The 20521-nt window shown below is 48.1% G+C and overlaps 1 protein-coding gene and 2 non-coding genes across 3 annotated transcripts; all 3 read right to left on the bottom strand.

Moving 5' to 3' along the window:
• Positions 1-2495: 2495 nt before the first annotated feature.
• Positions 2496-2570, bottom strand: Trnay-gua (transfer RNA tyrosine (anticodon GUA)). Its single transcript has one exon. It is a non-coding gene; the product is annotated as a tRNA-Tyr (tRNA).
• Positions 2571-2773: 203 nt separating this feature from the next.
• Positions 2774-2848, bottom strand: Trnas-gga (transfer RNA serine (anticodon GGA)). The gene has a single exon. It is a non-coding gene; the product is annotated as a tRNA-Ser (tRNA).
• A 14706-nt stretch (positions 2849-17554) lies between these two features.
• Positions 17555-18754, bottom strand: LOC119454574 (uncharacterized). Its single transcript, XM_037716472.2, has one exon. The coding sequence runs from the start codon at positions 18752-18754 to the stop codon at positions 17555-17557; it is 1200 nt and encodes a 399-aa protein (XP_037572400.1).
• Between the last annotated feature and the right edge of the window lie 1767 nt (positions 18755-20521).

Here is a 20521-nt window from a genome sequence, read left to right as displayed (position 1 = left end):
TAGTATTCTTTAACAGTTTCGAATTAATGTTATCCACGCCGGCTGACGATGTGAGTTTAAGATTGTCAATTAACCATGAGATACCATCTGGGGAAAATGTAATGGTTGGCATAACACTTCTTGCATTAGTACGCGAAGAAAACGGGGACGTGGTAGGCTCTTCTGTAACTACAGAGACAAAAGCACAAAAGCTGCATTAAAGAGGTTCGCGCACTCTACATCGTAAACCGTTTCACCTCCTCCATTGGTAAGTGTTACACTGTGGCTTTTTTGAGGGTTTATCACCTGCCAGAATTTTTTTGTGTTATTTATTAAAAGTTTCCGAAGGTCATCACCCAAGAATGCATCTTTCGCCTTGCGAATCGCTGATATATGTATGCACGTTCAGCAGCGTAGTATTTTTCTCATGATGTAATAGTTCAGCGGAAATCCGCTAGGTCTAGATAAGTAATTAAAGGGAAACTGAGACATCCACCCAAATGTAGCAATTTGCTACAATGGAAACCCAACCGGGTTCCTCGAAAGAAAGCCTCGTAGTTGAAGAAAAATTCGTCCTGGTCCGGGACTTGAACCCGGGACCACCGCCTTTCCGGGGCAGCCACTCTACCATCTGAGCTAACCAGGCGGCTAGCAGATGGCAGGGCGAAGTCGAATTTGTCGACAACTCCAAGCAAAGGCAAGTGTATGATGTAATAGTTCAGCGGAAATCCGCTAGGTGTAGATAAGTAATTAAAGGGAAACTGAGACATCCACCCAAATGTAGTAATTTGCTACAATGGAAACCCAACCGGGTTCCTCGAAAGAAAGCCTCGCAGTTGAAGAAAAATTCGTCCTGGTCCGGGACTCGAACCCTGGACCACCGCCTTTCCGGGGCAGCCGCTCTACCATCTGAGCTAACCAGGCGGCTAGCAGATGGCAGGGCGAAGTCGAATTTGTCGACAACTCGAAGCAAAGGCAAGTGTATGATGTAATAGTTCAGCGGAAATCCGCTAGGTGTAGATAAGTAATTAAAGGGAAACTGAGACATCCACCCAAATGTAGCAATTTGCTACAATGGAAACCCAACCGGGTTCCTCGAAAGAAAGTCTCGCAGTTGAAGAAAAATTCGTCCTGGTGCGGGACTCGAACCCGGGACCACCGCCTTTCCGGGGCAGCCGCTCTACCATCTGAGCTAACCAGGCGGCTTGCAGATGGCAGGGCGAAGTCGAATTTGTCGACAACTCGAAGCAAATGCAAGTGTATGACGTATTAGTTCAGCGGAAATCCGCTAGGTGTAGATAAGTAATTAAAGGAAACTGGGACATCCACCCAAATGTAGCAATTTGCTACAATGGAAACCCAACCGGGTTCCTCGAAAGAAAGCCTCGCAGTTGAAGAAAAATTCGGCCTGGTCCGGGACTCGAACCTGCGACCACCGCCTTTCCGGGGCAGCCGCTCTACCATCTGAGCTAACCAGGCGGCTAGCAGATGGCAGGACGAAGTCGAATTTGTCGACAACTCCAAGCAAAGGCAAGTGTATGATGTAATAGTTCAGCGGAAATCCGCTAGGTGTAGATAAGTAATTAAAGGAAAACTGAGACATCCACCCAAATGTAGCAATTTGCTACAATGGAAACCCAACCGGTTTCCTCGAAAGAAAGCCTCGCAGTTGAAGAAAAATTCGTCCTGGTCCGGGACTCGAACCCGGGACCACCGCCTTTCCGGGGCAGCCGCTCTACCATCTGAGCTAACCAGGCGGCTAGCAGATGGCAGGGCGAAGTCGAATTTGTCGACAACTCGAAGCAAAGGCAAGTGTATGATGTAATAGTTCAGCGGAAATCCGCTAGGTGTAGAGAAGTAATTAAAGGGAAACTGAGACATCCACCCAAATGTAGCAATTTGCTACAATGGAAAACCAACCGGGTTCCTCGAAAGAAAGCCTCGCAGTTGAAGAAAAATTCGTCCTGGTCCGGGACTCGAACCCGGGACCACCGCCTTTCCGGGGCAGCCGGTCTACCATCTGAGCTAACCAGGCGGCTAGCAGATGGCAGGGCGAAGTCGAATTTGTCGACAACTCAAAGCAAAGGCAAGTGTATGACGTATTAGTTCAGCGTAAATCCGCTAGGTGTAGATAAGTAATTAAAGGGAAACTGAGACATCCACCCAAATGTAGCAACTTGCTACAATGGAAACCCAACCGGGTTCCTCGAAAGAAAGCCTCGCAGTTGAAGAAAAATTCGTCCTGGTCCGGGACTCGAACCCGGGACCACCGCCTTTCCGGGGCAGCCGCTCTACCATCTGAGCTAACCAGGCGGCTAGCAGATGGCAGGGCGAAGTCGAATTTGTCGACAACTCGAAGCAAAGGCAAGTGTATGATGTAATAGTTCAGCGGAAATCCGCTAGGTGTAGATAAGTAATTAAAGGGAAACTGAGACATCCACCCAAATGTAGCAATTTGGTACAATGGAAACCCAACCGGGTTCCTCGAAAGAAAGCCTCGCAGTTGAAGAAAAATTCGTCCTGGTCCGGGACTCGAACCCGGGACCACCGCCTTTACGGGGCAGCCGCTCTACCATCTGAGCTAACCAGGCGGCTAGCAGATGGCAGGGCGAAGTCGAATTTGTCGACAACTCGCAGCAAAGGCAAGTGTATGATGTAATAGTTCAGCGGAAATCCGCTAGGTGTAGATAAGTAATTAAAGGGAAACTGAGACATCCACCCAAATGTAGCAATTTGCTACAATGGAAACCCAACCGGGTTCCTCGAAAGAAAGCCTCGCAGTTGAAGAAAAATTTGTCCTGGTCCGGGACTCGAACCCGGGACCACCGCCTTTCCGGGGCAGCCGCTCTACCATCTGAGCTAACCAGGCTTTTTTTTTCTTTATTTCCATAACAACATACAACACGGAACCCAACATAAAAAATGCTAAAAGCGCCAACCAATAGCTTCCTGACGCGGCACGACTAAAAGGGCTTTAATGACACTAGGTCATTAAGTACGGGAAACCATGTTGGCTGTTTATCTTTTGATTGGTACACAGCACGCATATAGGCAATACTTTCAATGAAGTTTTCCCTTACCGTTCTTACAACAGGTTCTGCATGTTTGAATGCCATTCTGGTTTTCCAGATACTATGCAGGCTTAATACCATGAACATGTGATATGGTACGCCCTCATCATTGTTTACTGGAAGAAAATGAATCCCATATGGTGTGAGGGGCAAACCTTTTTCAGCGTTCTCTGGAGAATGTCCCAATGAAATATAGAATCATAACAGTCCAGGAATATATGGATTACTGTTTCAGGCTTCCGGCATAAAAGGCAATCAGCTGACCATGGAACAAAAGAAACCCTTTTCCTGCAGCCAAGGTTTGACTGGGAGCGTACCACTATGAAGTAGAAAAAAGAAAGTTTTCACAGACGGTCGAACCGGCATTCTTTTAACTCTTTTTAAAACGTCCTTACCCGCACTGACAAAAAACATGTTTCGATAAAGAGGCACTTGAAGCATGACGTCACGTAGATCTTTATACAGTTGTTTCTTTGATACGAAGGTGAGAAAATCTAACGAGAAACGTACTTTAAGAATTTTGAAAGCGCTTACAACTTCGCGTAGATACCCGCTCAAACTACTTCCTGTAACCCCACACGAAGACACAATAAACTCAGGAATGGCGCTGTGCAATCTCACTTGAAGCACTGCACGCAAAAAAGGGTCGTGCTGGTCCCGCAAAAATATAAACCTTGAGACAATCTGCCTCAGAAAAAGATGGGCTAAGCCAAGCCCTCCCCTTTTCAGGGAGTGAAACAAGTTTAGTCGGCTCGTGCGCTCCCATGTTGAATTCCATACAAATACTGCAAGGATCCTGTGAAATTTTTGCACACTAGCTCGTGACATAGCAATCACCTGCAACACATACCAAATTCGTGCAACAAGGAACGTATTGCAAATCGTTGACCTAGTAAATATGGATAAATTTTTTCCTCCCCATTTGGTGGTTTTCGTGCGCACCCGTTCAATCTCTTCTTTCCGATATTCTGAAGGATCATCATACCAGTTTAAAGGTGCTCCTAGATATTTTTGGGGCGAGACTGTCCACTGTAGGTTTTCAAAGACATTGGGCTTCTCATCCCAGCTTCCATGCCAGAAACCTTTACACTTCTCCCAGTTAACAACGCTTCCAGACATTTTGCAAAACGTTCGAGCTTGTTGAAGAGTTTCGCTAACACTTTCCTTGTCCCCACAAAAGACGGCAACATCATCTGCATACGAGAGAATTTTCACTTCACTCGTCATTAAGCGGAATCCCCTTATTTTGTCACTGTGTATCACTTTTAAGCAAAAAGGCTCCAAGTAAATTGCGAAGAGAAGTGACGAAGCCGGACATCCTTGCTTTATACTTCTACAAATTTTAATTTCCCCAGAGAGCTGTTTGTTTACTATCAAGTTCGTGCTACACTCTTCATAACATAGTTTCAATCCTTCTAGTATAATGTTGCCAACATTCACATGCTCTATAATAGAGAAAATCACACTGTGTACAACACGATCGAAAGCCTTCTCCAAGTCAAGTTGCATCATTGCCACTCTGCCTTCCCATGCATCGCAACACTCAAGAATACTTCTTGCCACATGTATATTATTCAGTATCGACCGGCCTCTTATGCCACATGTTTGATGTGGGCCTACTATTGATGTCATCACTGACTGCAACCTTCTTGCTAACACTTTCATAAATATTTTGTAGTCGACATTTAACAAACTTATGGGGCGGTACGATCTTACTGAGAGAAGCTTTAAAGGGTCGTTGGTTTTCGGAATCAGGACGGTATGGGTTTTCCGGAAAGATGGTGGCATATATTTTACTTCATAAGCCTCCGCTAGAACATGGTGTAAAACGACTGCTAGTTCATGCTTAAATACCTTATAGAAAGCCGCGCCTAGGCCATCAGGTCCTGGCGCTTTTCCAGGTTTCAATTCATCAATTGCTCTTTCGATGTCACTGAAGGTAATGGGTTCCTGAAGAACGGTTTTTACGTCCTCATCTAGCCTCGGCATTAAAGGCAGATATTCCATGTCAAAACCAGCTTCCACTAGTCCTTTGCAGCTCAACAACTCTCGGTAGTGTTCGGTGAAGGCACGCTGTATTGTATCACTATCGCTACTACGTACGTCACCATATTCAATTTCTTTTATTTCATTTTGTGACGCGTATCTTTTCTCTTCGGTCAAAGCCCTTCTTGTGGGCGTTTCCCCCAGCCACAAATGCTCTGCGCGTGCACGTATGACTGACCCTTTATATTTCTCGACATCTAGGATTTCAAGCTCATTTTTTACGTTCCTTATCTCATTTGACAACTCGCCTGGCTGTGCGCATTTTATCGACAACATTTTGTTCAGCTTACTTCGGAGTTCATTTTCCTTTCTTTTTTCATTATAGCGTAATATAGAGGCCCTTTCAATGGCTGTTATTTTAAAGTCCTGTTTAAATTCTTCCCACATCGTTATGAACCCTCCGGATTCACAAGCAAGCATCTCTCGTAAACGAACGTTTACAAACTCGAGAAAGGTTGCATCGTCCAGAAGCTTGACATTGAATTTCCATAAGTCCCAGTTGAAAGATCAGTTTTCTTTTCTTTTGCCAAGGGAGAACATAACGAGACTATGGTCACTGAAAGATACGTGGCTCACATCATAGCCACTGCACAACGGAACCAGTCTCGCTGATACATATGCTCGATCTAATCGAGCGTGACTGCCCCTTTGGAAATGCGTAAACACAGTCTGCATTCCACCGCGAAACATAGCACCAACATCCTCTAATTCATGCTCTTGGACTGCTGCGAGCAAAAAAAGCGCACTGTGATCACGAACTAGCGAGTAGCTATTGCGGTCTTCAGTAAAACAAACACAGTTGAAATCTCCCAGCAAGATGACATAGCGCTCAGATTTCATATACACTTCTAGATTTTCAAAGAAGTCGCGGTGTTCTCTTTCATTATTTGGGGCGTATATGCAAATTGCCCGCCATTCAGCATCCCAGAGCGAGAAATCACACACGATCATTCGACCTTCATGACAAACAAATACAGATTGCACAACAATTTCTAAAGATTTCCGCAATAGCAAAACGCAGCCACCGGAATTACCGACAGCGTGAGAAACGCAAGCATTGTATCGAGCTCTAAATGGTTCGAGCATTCGATCCCTTCGTTCTTCACTTTCAATTTTTGTTTCCTGTAGAGCGACTATGTCCAAATCATTGTCGTGCAATAATCGGCTGACCTGGTACTGCCGCCTTCTGGCCCCGAGGCCTCGGACATTAAGCGTACCAATGCGTAGTGCTATTTTTGATTTTGAATCCATCCTTGTTTTGTTGTTTATTCCGAAAGAGAGAACTGGGCCTCTAGGTTAACTACATCCTTGCATTTTGCCGATTCGCAGTAGTGCGAGAACCTTTCTTAATAACAAAAAACAAAGACGGCCACACTTTACCAATGTAGAGAGTCCGTCCCTCACCTTGCACAACAGCATTGCTCGACGACGCCCTCGTTATTACGGGGGCGCCTTCGTTACCGTCGGATGGGAGTCCGGCGGAACGTTAGGCTTTGGTTTAAAGGATGAACGGCGGTACGGAATGTCTTTTCTGGGTGGCTCCTGCACCTTCTCACTGGAACCGTCGTCGCCGTCGGAGACTTGCCCGTGGGGCCGCTTCGCAGACGAGCTGCTTGCGACGTCCATGTCTTCTTCGTCATTACCCGGTGAGGGCGGAGCGGTGTCAGGGGCGTCTTTGCCCACGCACGTTGGGGTGGCCGTTTCCTGCTGTACACATGGCACATCACCATTTTCACTTTGAACACTTTTCACATTCTCTCCTTCGGAAGTTTCAGCTGCTGGAGATATAGGCTCGCTGACCTTGTCTCCCTCTGCCTCCGCCGCGTCCACCTCGTCCGTGATGTGCTCTGCGGGGTCCTCCCGGCTCCTTTGGCTGGCCACGCTCGCGTAGGTCTTAGCGCACTGGCTATCATCATGTCCGAAGCGCCGACACAGCTTGCACCTTGGGACGCGGCAATCTCGGCGAATATGCCCTGTTCGCTGGCACCGCAGACAAAGCGGCGGCCTTCCAGGTACAACAACAAGGGCCATAATGCCAGACACTCGTAGCTGGTGTGGCAGGTCGTCCAAAGTAAGGCCAGCCTTTAGTTGCAGACTAACCGTCCGTGTTGAAGAGCCTTTATCGCCGAGTCCTGGTACACGCCAATGCTCTCTGCAAACATCCGTCACCTTCCCATACGGTGCGAGAGCGGTGCGCACGTCTTCATCAAGCATGTGGTAAAGCAGCCAATAAAGCCTTAGGCGCACAGTATGGGTGCTCGGATCTATCACGAGGCAGCGGTGATTCTTGACAGTCAGGTCGGTGACTGCGAGCAACTTTTTCATTCCTTCCGCATTCTTGAAGGTCACCGCCCATACGTGATTCATCTGAAACGCCCCCAAGGCAACCACCTCGGGAAGCAATTCCAGACGATTCAAAGTGTCTCGGAAGTCCTCAGCTCGAAAAGGCCTGGCCTTCACGCTGCCGTGAAGGAATAAAGTATTTAAAACAGAAGAACCTGATGGCAGTTGAGGCAAAATAATGTCATAGTCTTTAGACTCCTGGGCATCTGTCCTGTTTCCGCGGCCCTGCTGGGTCGCATTCGCTGCTCCAAAGGAGCTCGACATTACACGACCGTACACTACGGTGGCCGGAAGTGGAAACCCCTGAGCTAACCAGGCGGCTAGCAGATGGCAGGGCGAAGTCGAATTTGTCGACAACTCGAAGCAAAGGCAAGTGTATGATGTAATAGTTCAGCGGAAATCCGCTAGGTGTAGATAAGTAATTAAAGGGAAACTGAGACATCCACCCAAATGTAGCAATTTGCTACAATGGAAACCCAACCGGGTTCCTCGAAAGAAAGCCTCGCAGTTGAAGAAAAATTCGTCCTGGTCCGGGACTCGAACCCGGGACCACCGCCTTTCCGGGGCAGCCGCTCTACCATCTGAGCTAACCAGGCGGCTAGCAGATGGCAGGGCGAAGTCGAATTTGTCGACAACTCGAAGCAAAGGCAAGTGTATGATGTAATAGTTCAGCGGAAATCCGCTAGGTGTAGATAAGTAATTAAAGGGAAACTGAGACATCCACCCAAATGTAGCAATTTGCTACAATGGAAACCCAACCGGGTTCCTCGAAAGAAAGCCTCGCAGTTGAAGAAAAATTCGTCCTGGTCCGGGACTCGAACACGGGACCACCGCCTTTCCGGGGCAGCCGCTCTACCATCTGAGCTAACCAGGCGGCTAGCAGATGGCAGGGCGAAGTCGAATTTGTCGACAACTCGAAGCAAAGGCAAGTGTATGATGTAATAGTTCAGCGGAAATCCGCTAGGTGTAGATAAGTATTAAAGGGAAACTGAGACATCCACCCAAATGTAGCAATTTGCTACAATGGAAACCCAACCGGGTTCCTCGAAAGAAAGCCTCGCAGTTGAAGAAAAATTCGTCCTGGTCCGGGACTCGAACCCGGGACCACCGCCTTTCCGGGGCAGCCGCTCTACCATCTGAGCTAACCAGGCGGCTAGCAGATGGCAGGGCGAAGTCGAATTTGTCGACAACTCGAAGCAAAGGCAAGTGTATGATGTAATAGTTCAGCGGAAATCCGCTAGGTGTAGATAAGTAATTAAAGGGAAACTGAGACATCCACCCAAATGTAGCAATTTGCTACAATGGAAACCCAACCGGGTTCCTCGAAAGAAAGCCTCGCAGTTGAAGAAAAATTCGTCCTGGTCCGGGACTCGAACCCGGGACCACCGCCTTTCCGGGGCAGCCGCTCTACCATCTGAGCTAACCAGGCGGCTAGCAGATGGCAGGGCGAAGTCGAATTTGTCGACAACTCGAAGCAAAGGCAAGTGTATGATGTAATAGTTCAGCGGAAATCCGCTAGGTGTAGATAAGTAATTAAAGGGAAACTGAGACATCCACCCAAATGTAGCAATTTGCTACAATGGAAACCCAACCGGGTTCCTCGAAAGAAAGCCTCGCAGTTGAAGAAAAATTCGTCCTGGTCCGGGACTCGAACCCGGGACCACCGCCTTTCCGGGGCAGCCGCTCTACCATCTGAGCTAACCAGGCGGCTAGCAGATGGCAGGGCGAAGTCGAATTTGTCGACAACTCGAAGCAAAGGCAAGTGTATGATGTAATAGTTCAGCGGAAATCCGCTAGGTGTAGATAAGTAATTAAAGGGAAACTGAGACATCCACCCAAATGTAGCAATTTGCTACAATGGAAACCCAACCGGGTTCCTCGAAAGAAAGCCTCGCAGTTGAAGAAAAATTCGTCCTGGTCCGGGACTCGAACCCGGGACCACCGCCTTTCCGGGGCAGCCGCTCTACCATCTGAGCTAACCAGGCGGCTAGCAGATGGCAGGGCGAAGTCGAATTTGTCGACAACTCGAAGCAAAGGCAAGTGTATGATGTAATAGTTCAGCGGAAATCCGCTAGGTGTAGATAAGTAATTAAAGGAAACTGAGACATCCACCCAAATGTAGCAATTTGCTACAATGGAAACCCAACCGGGTTCCTCGAAAGAAAGCCTCGCAGTTGAAGAAAAATTCGTCCTGGTCCGGGACTCGAACCCGGGACCACCGCCTTTCCGGGGCAGCCGCTCTACCATCTGAGCTAACCAGGCGGCTAGCAGATGGCAGGGCGAAGTCGAATTTGTCGACAACTCGAAGCAAAGGCAAGTGTATGATGTAATAGTTCAGCGGAAATCCGCTAGGTGTAGATAAGTAATTAAAGGGAAACTGAGACATCCACCCAAATGTAGCAATTTGCTACAATGGAAACCCAACCGGGTTCCTCGAAAGAAAGCCTCGCAGTTGAAGAAAAATTCGTCCTGGTCCGGGACTCGAACCCGGGACCACCGCCTTTCCGGGGCAGCCGCTCTACCATCTGAGCTAACCAGGCGGCTAGCAGATGGCAGGGCGAAGTCGAATTTGTCGACAACTCGAAGCAAAGGCAAGTGTATGACTGTAATAGTTCAGCGGAAATCCGCTAGGTGTAGATAAGTAATTAAAGGAAACTGAGACATCCACCCAAATGTAGCAATTTGCTACAATGGAAACCCAACCGGGTTCCTCGAAAGAAAGCCTCGCAGTTGAAGAAAAATTCGTCCTGGTCCGGGACTCGAACCTGGGACCACCGCCTTTCCGGGGCAGCCGCTCTACCATCTGAGCTAACCAGGCGGCTAGCAGATGGCAGGGCGAAGTCGAATTTGTCGACAACTCGAAGCAAAGGCAAGTGTATGATGTAATAGTTCAGCGGAAATCCGCTAGGTGTAGATAAGTAATTAAAAGGAAACTGAGACATCCACCCAAATGTAGCAATTTGCTACAATGGAAACCCAACCGGGTTCCTCGAAAGAAAGCCTCGCAGTTGAAGAAAAATTCGTCCTGGTCCGGGACTCGAACCCGGGACCACCGCCTTTCCGGGGCAGCCGCTCTACCATCTGAGCTAACCAGGCGGCTAGCAGATGGCAGGGCGAAGTCGAATTTGTCGACAACTCGAAGCAAAGGCAAGTGTATGATGTAATAGTTCAGCGGAAATCCGCTAGGTGTAGATAAGTAATTAAAGGGAAACTGAGACATCCACCCAAATGTAGCAATTTGCTACAATGGAAACCCAACCGGGTTCCTCGAAAGAAAGCCTCGCAGTTGAAGAAAAATTCGTCCTGGTCCGGGACTCGAACCCGGGACCACCGCCTTTCCGGGGCAGCCGCTCTACCATCTGAGCTAACCAGGCGGCTAGCAGATGGCAGGGCGAAGTCGAATTTGTCGACAACTCGAAGCAAAGGCAAGTGTATGATGTAATAGTTCAGCGGAAATCCGCTAGGTGTAGATAAGTAATTAAAGGAAACTGAGACATCCACCCAAATGTAGCAATTTGCTACAATGGAAACCCAACCGGGTTCCTCGAAAGAAAGCCTCGCAGTTGAAGAAAAATTCGTCCTGGTCCGGGACTCGAACCCGGGACCACCGCCTTTCCGGGGCAGCCGCTCTACCATCTGAGCTAACCAGGCGGCTAGCAGATGGCAGGGCGAAGTCGAATTTGTCGACAACTCGAAGCAAAGGCAAGTGTATGATGTAATAGTTCAGCGGAAATCCGCTAGGTGTAGATAAGTAATTAAAGGGAAACTGAGACATCCACCCAAATGTAGCAATTTGCTACAATGGAAACCCAACCGGGTTCCTCGAAAGAAAGCCTCGCAGTTGAAGAAAAATTCGTCCTGGTCCGGGACTCGAACCCGGGACCACCGCCTTTCCGGGGCAGCCGCTCTACCATCTGAGCTAACCAGGCGGCTAGCAGATGGCAGGGCGAAGTCGAATTTGTCGACAACTCGAAGCAAAGGCAAGTGTATGATGTAATAGTTCAGCGGAAATCCGCTAGGTGTAGATAAGTAATTAAAGGGAAACTGAGACATCCACCCAAATGTAGCAATTTGCTACAATGGAAACCCAACCGGGTTCCTCGAAAGAAAGCCTCGCAGTTGAAGAAAAATTCGTCCTGGTCCGGGACTCGAACCCGGGACCACCGCCTTTCCGGGGCAGCCGCTCTACCATCTGAGCTAACCAGGCGGCTAGCAGATGGCAGGGCGAAGTCGAATTTGTCGACAACTCGAAGCAAAGGCAAGTGTATGATGTAATAGTTCAGCGGAAATCCGCTAGGTGTAGATAAGTAATTAAAGGGAAACTGAGACATCCACCCAAATGTAGCAATTTGCTACAATGGAAACCCAACCGGGTTCCTCGAAAGAAAGCCTCGCAGTTGAAGAAAAATTCGTCCTGGTCCGGGACTCGAACCCGGGACCACCGCCTTTCCGGGGCAGCCGCTCTACCATCTGAGCTAACCAGGCGGCTAGCAGATGGCAGGGCGAAGTCGAATTTGTCGACAACTCGAAGCAAAGGCAAGTGTATGATGTAATAGTTCAGCGGAAATCCGCTAGGTGGAGATAAGTAATTAAAGGGAAACTGAGACATCCACCCAAATGTAGCAATTTGCTACAATGGAAACCCAACCGGGTTCCTCGAAAGAAAGCCTCGCAGTTGAAGAAAAATTCGTCCTGGTCCGGGACTCGAACCCGGGACCACCGCCTTTCCGGGGCAGCCGCTCTACCATCTGAGCTAACCAGGCGGCTAGCAGATGGCAGGGCGAAGTCGAATTTGTCGACAACTCGAAGCAAAGGCAAGTGTATGATGTAATAGTTCAGCGGAAATCCGCTAGGTGTAGATAAGTAATTAAAGGGAAACTGAGACATCCACCCAAATGTAGCAATTTGCTACAATGGAAACCCAACCGGGTTCCTCGAAAGAAAGCCTCGCAGTTGAAGAAAAATTCGTCCTGGTCCGGGACTCGAACCCGGGACCACCGCCTTTCCGGGGCAGCCGCTCTACCATCTGAGCTAACCAGGCGGCTAGCAGATGGCAGGGCGAAGTCGAATTTGTCGACAACTCGAAGCAAAGGCAAGTGTATGATGTAATAGTTCAGCGGAAATCCGCTAGGTGTAGATAAGTAATTAAAGGGAAACTGAGACATCCACCCAAATGTAGCAATTTGCTACAATGGAAACCCAACCGGGTTCCTCGAAAGAAAGCCTCGCAGTTGAAGAAAAATTCGTCCTGGTCCGGGACTCGAACCCGGGACCACCGCCTTTCCGGGGCAGCCGCTCTACCATCTGAGCTAACCAGGCGGCTAGCAGATGGCAGGGCGAAGTCGAATTTGTCGACAACTCGAAGCAAAGGCAAGTGTATGACTGTATAGTTCAGCGGAAATCCGCTAGGTGTAGATAAGTAATTAAAGGAAACTGAGACATCCACCCAAATGTAGCAATTTGCTACAATGGAAACCCAACCGGGTTCCTCGAAAGAAAGCCTCGCAGTTGAAGAAAAATTCGTCCTGGTCCGGGACTCGAACCCGGGACCACCGCCTTTCCGGGGCAGCCGCTCTACCATCTGAGCTAACCAGGCGGCTAGCAGATGGCAGGGCGAAGTCGAATTTGTCGACAACTCGAAGCAAAGGCAAGTGTATGATGTAATAGTTCAGCGGAAATCCGCTAGGTGTAGATAAGTAATTAAAAGGAAACTGAGACATCCACCCAAATGTAGCAATTTGCTACAATGGAAACCCAACCGGGTTCCTCGAAAGAAAGCCTCGCAGTTGAAGAAAAATTCGTCCTGGTCCGGGACTCGAACCCGGGACCACCGCCTTTCCGGGGCAGCCGCTCTACCATCTGAGCTAACCAGGCGGCTAGCAGATGGCAGGGCGAAGTCGAATTTGTCGACAACTCGAAGCAAAGGCAAGTGTATGATGTAATAGTTCAGCGGAAATCCGCTAGGTGTAGATAAGTAATTAAAGGGAAACTGAGACATCCACCCAAATGTAGCAATTTGCTACAATGGAAACCCAACCGGGTTCCTCGAAAGAAAGCCTCGCAGTTGAAGAAAAATTCGTCCTGGTCCGGGACTCGAACCCGGGACCACCGCCTTTCCGGGGCAGCCGCTCTACCATCTGAGCTAACCAGGCGGCTAGCAGATGGCAGGGCGAAGTCGAATTTGTCGACAACTCGAAGCAAAGGCAAGTGTATGATGTAATAGTTCAGCGGAAATCCGCTAGGTGTAGATAAGTAATTAAAGGGAAACTGAGACATCCACCCAAATGTAGCAATTTGCTACAATGGAAACCCAACCGGGTTCCTCGAAAGAAAGCCTCGCAGTTGAAGAAAAATTCGTCCTGGTCCGGGACTCGAACCCGGGACCACCGCCTTTCCGGGGCAGCCGCTCTACCATCTGAGCTAACCAGGCTTTTTTTTTTCTTTATTGCCGGTCTTCGACATACACACATAACATATACACTTTACACTGATAAAAGCAAAGACCGTCTTGGGTCCTTGCAGATAGTTAAAAACACTTGATCGCCACTAATTCATCCAATACATGTATCCATTCGGGTGGTTCTTTTTTTGCTCGGTAAGCTTCACGCAGATACAGCATGCTTTCCAAAAAATGATCTTTCGCAGGACGAATAACTAGCCTCTCGTGACGCACATCCATTCGTGTCTTCCAGACGCTGTGTAAACAAAGTGCCATAAACATATCACATGGCTTATCTGCGTTTTCAGTTGGCAGGAAGCGGATGCCGTATGGTGTAATCGGCAATTCTTCTTTCAACGTTCGTTGCAGGATGTCCCATAGGAACACCGCATCTGAACAATCAAGAAACATATGCTCAATAGTTTCCGGTTGCCTGCATCTCAGGCAGTTCACGGACCACGGTACAAAGATTCCCCTTTCCCTCAGCCATGGCTTCACTGGAAGCGTTCCAGTGTGTAATTGAAAGAAAAACGTTTTTACGGATGACCGTATCGGCATCCGCTTGACTCTTTTCAGCACATTCCTTCCACTGGATTCAACATGGTACATTGAACGATAAACAGGCACTGGCAATGATACATCAAGTAAATCTTTGTAAAGTCTTTTGCGCTTAACAGATGCAAGGTAATCCATTGAAAAGCGCACGTATAAGAATTCAAAAGACAACACGACTTCTCGCAGGAAGCCTCTGATCCTAGGTCCTATTGTATAATTTGAGGACACAACAAATTGAGGCAGCGCATTACGCAAACGTGTTTGAAGGACTGCGCACAAAAACGGATCTTTTTGATCACGTAGAAACAAAAATCTGGACACGACTTGTCTTAAAAAAAGATGAGCTAACCCTAGGCCTCCACTTTTCACCGTCCTAAACAAATTAGTGCGGCTGGTGCGCTCCCAGACGGACCCCCAAATAAAGATGGCAAACTGCCTGTGTATTCTTTGTATGCTAACTCTTGATGCGCATAGTGCTTGCATCACATACCAAATTTTGGCCACTAAGAATACATTACACACCGTTGCTCGGGTGAACATTGACAGATCTCGTCCACCGAACTTCGCCGTTTTTGCCTTCATTTCTTCCACCTCTCCTTGCCAATAATCTTTCGTGTCCTGGTGGTGTTGTAGAGGTACCCCTAAGTACTTGGTCGGCAAATTTGTCCACTGTATTTTTGCAAAAAATGGAGGTGTGTCCTCCCACTGTCCATACCATATCCCAGTCGACTTGCCCCAATTAATTACGCTTCCTGTCATTTTACAATATTTTGTCACAACATTCACAGCATTGCTTACACTTTGCGCGTCGTCGCAAAAAACAGCGACGTCATCCGCGTATGCCAGCAGTTTTACTTCACTGTAACCCACCCTAAAACCTCTGATGTTGCTATCATCTAATATCTTTAGACACAATGGCTCGAGATATAGGGCAAACAGTAAAGGCGATAAACCACATCCCTGTCTCACGGAAGATCTGACTTGAATGCTGGTGCTGAGTGTTCTGTTAACTATCACTTTTGTGGAGATGTCTGCATAGCACATTCTAATCCCTTCTGTTAAGATTGATCCCACGTTCACATGCTCCAAAACATCGAAAAGAATAGCGTGCGTCACCCTATCGAATGCTTTTTCCAAGTCCAATTGTAGCATGGCCACCCTACCAGAAAAGTCATCACAATGCTCAAGAACTGTTCTTGCTACGTGTATGTTAGTGGTAATTGACCTGCCCTTGATGCCACATGTTTGATGTGGCCCTATCAACCGTGTTATTATGCTTTGTAGCCTTCTACCCAAAAGTTTTGTGTATACTTTATAGTCTGTATTCGTTAGGCTGATTGGACGATAGGCTCGTACAGATAGGAGAGATGTGGAATCGGTGGATTTTGGTATCAGTACAATGTGGCTCTCGCGAAACGATGGCGGCAGTAACTGGTTTTCATAAGCTTCTGTGATTACGTGATAAAGGGTTGTAGCTATTTCTGTTTTGAAAAATTTATAGAATGCCCCACTCAATCCGTCGGGTCCTGGCGTTTTGCCAGGGCTCAAGTCATCTATAGCTTCCTCTATTTCTTTGATGCTAATTGGCATTTCTAATCTTTTTCGGTCTTCCTCTTCCAGTCCGGGCAAAAGGTGTAAGAATTCGCGATCGAAACCTTGTTCACATTGCGGTTCCTGTCCTAAAAGTTCGTCGTAATATTCTACAAAGGCGCGTTGGACGGTTTCTTTGTCCCGTACTACTACATTTTGGTATGTTATCGCATTTATCTCTTTTCTCGCGGCATAACTCTTTTCATCAGAAAGCGAGCGCTTTGTAGGTTGTTCCCCACACCATAAACGTTCTGCGCGTGCGCGTATAATTGCACCACGATATTTTTCCTTATCGACAAGTTCCAACTGTGCTTTCGTTTGCTTTATTTCTTTTGCGAAACATCCCGGATGGTTGCTCTCCATGCTTAAATAAAAGTTGAGCTCACTTTGTAATTCCATTTCTGTTCTTTTTTCCTGGTGGTGTAAGACACTGGATCTTTCTATCGCTGTTAACTTCGTGTCTTGCTTAAAACACTCCCACTTTTCTGTATAATCTTTTTGACCACCCGATAACAGCTCTTTGAGGCTGTCTTGAATTTTTTTTACAAAGGTTTCGTCCTGCAGCAGTTTTTCATTGAATTTCCATAGTCCCCAGTTGAAACTTGACGGCTTTTTTGGACCAAGTGAAAAAAGAACCAAACTGTGGTCGCTAAAATAAACATGGCTGATTTCATAATCACTGCACAATGGTATCGCTTCCGCAGAAACATAGACACGATCCAGTCTTGCGTGGCTGTCCCCTTGAAAATGAGTGAACTGAGGTGAATCATTGTTGGCCAAAACGGCGCCTACATCCTCTAAATTATGTTCTTCCACCAGTGCTGCTAACGTAGCGCACTTACATCGAGACCAGGCTGCTTACGGGCTCTGTCTTCCACTTTGCAGACACAGTTGAAGTCTCCCATGATGACTATGGTTCTCTCGCACTTCAAGTGACATTCCACGCATTCAAAAAACGCCCTTCGCTCGGCTGTTCTATTTGGCGCGTAAATGCAGATAACACGCCACTTCAGAGTACATAACAAAAAATCACACACTATAATGCGCCCGCTATCATCACTAAATACATTTTCAACACATATACCAATATTATTCCGGAGAAAGAGCGCACAGCCCCCCGCTCTTCCAACAGAATGGGAAACACACACATAATATCTAGTCATGAAAGGTTGCACTAGGCGGTCCGTCCCTTCCTCAGTTTCAATCTTTGTTTCCTGAACCGCAATAATGTCGAGATTCTTTTCGATGAACAGGCGGTTAAGCTGACATTGTTTCCTCCTTGCCGTAAGACCCCGCACGTTAATCGTGCCGACGCGTAAGGGTGTTTCGAGGCGTAGCTCCATTTCTACATGAAAGAGATCACAATCTATGCACTGCTATTGTCGGCTACGAAAGGTCACTCACATTGCCTTCACGTGTCTGCAGTCAGCTTGCACGTTTGACTGGCATTCCATCCGTAGCTCCAAAGTAGCAGCATTGCCTCCCCTCACCCCCCACTGAAACGGGCACAAACACACGCAAGCACGACGTATTAAGTCGGAGGTGTCCCCGACACCTTTCTGTCCGGCGGTAGGTTTGGCGCCGGTCGAAAGGTAGGCCTCCGGCCAGTTGCTGTCTTCACAGGTGGTTCGTTCGCACTGGAAGTGCTCAACTTTTGCTCCCCTCCGGCACTTTCTTCGTGCGTTCTCTTGGCCGCTGCTGCCGCTTTGCTCGTTTCCGTGGTGTCCATGAGGCATGCATCATCCTGTGAAGTTGTTGCGGACGGTTGCTTCCCTGCACTTGCGTCGTTGTTTGTTTCAGCCTCTTTAGCAGGTGTAGGCGCGCCTGATGTCAATATGGCTTCACTCGCGACCTGCGTAAGATCGTGTTTCTCCGTCGTTACCGCCAAGTCTTTCTTCGAAGGCGGCGACAAGGTTGGTCCAGACGCACTGCAAATTTCCTCCGCGTCAACTTCGTCCATAAGGAGCTCGTTGACGATTTCCTCATTTTTTGGTGGCCCTGCGATGCTTGCGTACGTGCGTACGCACTGACTGTCTTCGTGGCCGAATCTTCGACACACAGAACAACGCGGCACGCGGCACTCACGTCTGATGTGCCCCGTACGGTTGCACCGAAGACATAGGGGAGCACGACCTGCCACGACCACTAGCGCCATTATGCCTGCTATTCGTATCTGATGCGGAAGATCATCAATTGTCAAGCCAGGCTTCAGCTTCAGGGACACCGTACGCATAGACGATCCCTTGTCCGTGACACCTTGTACACGCCAGCGTTCTTTTTGGATGTCAGATACTTTTCCGTACGGAACAAACGCCGCATGTACGTCATCGTCATGCACATTGTGCAGTAACCAGTGCAGCTTTAGCCGCACCTCCCGGTTATGCGGATCCACAACCAAACAGCGTCGTTCCTTGACTTGAACTTCCGCGTGCTTCAGCATCTTCTTCGTCGCCTCTGCACTCTCGAACGTCACAGCCCAGACGTGGTTCATCTGAAACGCCCCCAAGGCGACCACCTCAGGGAGCAATTCCAGATGAGCCAACGTGTCACGAAAATCTTCGACACGAAATGGCCTCGCTTTCACGTCACCGTGAAGAAAAACGGTGTTTAAAACACACGAACCTGTTGGCAGAGGCGGCAAAACAACGTGGTAATCCGGTTCAGCGGTAGCAGTCATCCTGTTTCCGCGGCTTGGCATAGCCGCAAACACCGCCCCTACGGAGCGCGACATTCAACGTCCGTACCGAACGGTAGCCGGAAGTAGAATCCCTCTGAGCTAACCAAGCGGCTAGCAGATGGCAGGGCGAAGTCGAATTTGTCGACAACTCGAAGCAAAGGCAAGTGTAGGACGTATTAGTTCAGCGGAAATCCGCTAGGTGTAGATAAGTAATTAAAAGGAAACTGAGACATCCACCCAAATGTAGCAATTTGCTACAATGGAAACCCAACCGGGTTCCTCGAAAGAAAGCCTCGCAGTTGAAGAAAAATTCGTCCTGGTCCGGGACTCGAACCCGGGACCACCGCCTTTCCGGGGCAGCCGCTCTACCATCTGAGCTAACCAGGCGGCTAGCAGATGGCAGGGCGAAGTCGAATTTGTCGACAACTCGAAGCAAAGGCAAGTGTATGATGTAATAGTTCAGCGGAAATCCGCTAGGTGTAGATAAGTAATTAAAGGGAAACTGAGACATCCACCCAAATGTAGCAATTTGATACAATGGAAACCCAACCGGGTTCCTCGAAAGAAAGCCTCGCAGTTGAAGAAAAATTCGTCCTGGTCCGGGACTCGAACCCGGGACCACCGCCTTTCCGGGGCAGCCGCTCTACCATCTGAGCTAACCAGGCGGCTAGCAGATGGCAGGGCGAAGTCGAATTTGTCGACAACTCGAAGCAAAGGCAAGTGTATGACGTATTAGTTCAGCGGAAATCCGCTAGGTGTAGATAAGTAATTAAAGGGAAACTGAGACATCCACCCAAATGTAGCAATTTGCTACAATGGAAACCCAACCGGGTTCCTCGAAAGAAAGCCTCGCAGTTGAAGAAAAATTCGTCCTGGTCCGGGACTCGAACCCGGGACCACCGCCTTTCCGGGGCAGCCGCTCTACCATCTGAGCTAACCAGGCTTTTTTTTTTCTTTATTGCCGGTCTTCGACATACACACATAACATATACACTTTACACTGATAAAAGCAAAGACCGTCTTGGGTCCTTGCAGATAGTTAAAAACACTTGATCGCCACTAATTCATCCAATACATGTATCCATTCGGGTGGTTCTTTTTTTGCTCGGTAAGCTTCACGCAGATACAGCATGCTTTCCCAAAAATTATCTTTCGCAGGACGAATAACTAGCCTCTCGTGACGCACATCCATTCGTGTCTTCCAGACGCTGTGTAAACAAAGTGCCATAAACATATCGCATGGCTTATCTGCGTTTTCAGTTGGCAGGAAGCGGATGCCGTATGGTGTAATCGGCAATTCTTCTTTCAACGTTCGTTGCAGGATGTCCCATAGGAACACCGCATCTGAACAATCAAGAAACATATGCTCAATAGTTTCCCGTTGCCTGCATCTCAGGCAGTTCACGGACCACGGTACAACGATTCCCCTTTCCCTCAGCCATGGCTTCACTGGAAGCGTTCCAGTGTGTAATTGAAAGAAAAACGTTTTTACGGATGACCGTATCGGCATCCGCTTGACTCTTTTCAGCACATTCCTTCCACTGGATTCAACATGGTACATTGAACGATAAACAGGCACTGGCAATGATACATCAAGTAAATCTTTGTAAAGTCTTTTGCGCTTAACAGATGCAAGGTAATCCATTGAAAAGCGCACGTATAAGAATTCAAAAGACAACACGACTTCTCGCAGGAAGCCTCTGATCCTAGGTCCTATTGTATAATTTGAGGACACAACAAATTGAGGCAGCGCATTACGCAAACGTGTTTGAAGGACTGCGCACAAAAACGGATCTTTTTGATCACGTAGAAACAAAAATC

This window comes from Dermacentor silvarum, chromosome 5 (assembly GCF_013339745.2).
Source record: "Dermacentor silvarum isolate Dsil-2018 chromosome 5, BIME_Dsil_1.4, whole genome shotgun sequence".
NCBI classification, from domain to species: domain Eukaryota; kingdom Metazoa; phylum Arthropoda; class Arachnida; order Ixodida; family Ixodidae; genus Dermacentor; species Dermacentor silvarum.
Note: the sequence above shows the minus strand (reverse complement) of the source record. Positions and strands in the feature narration are given on the sequence as shown.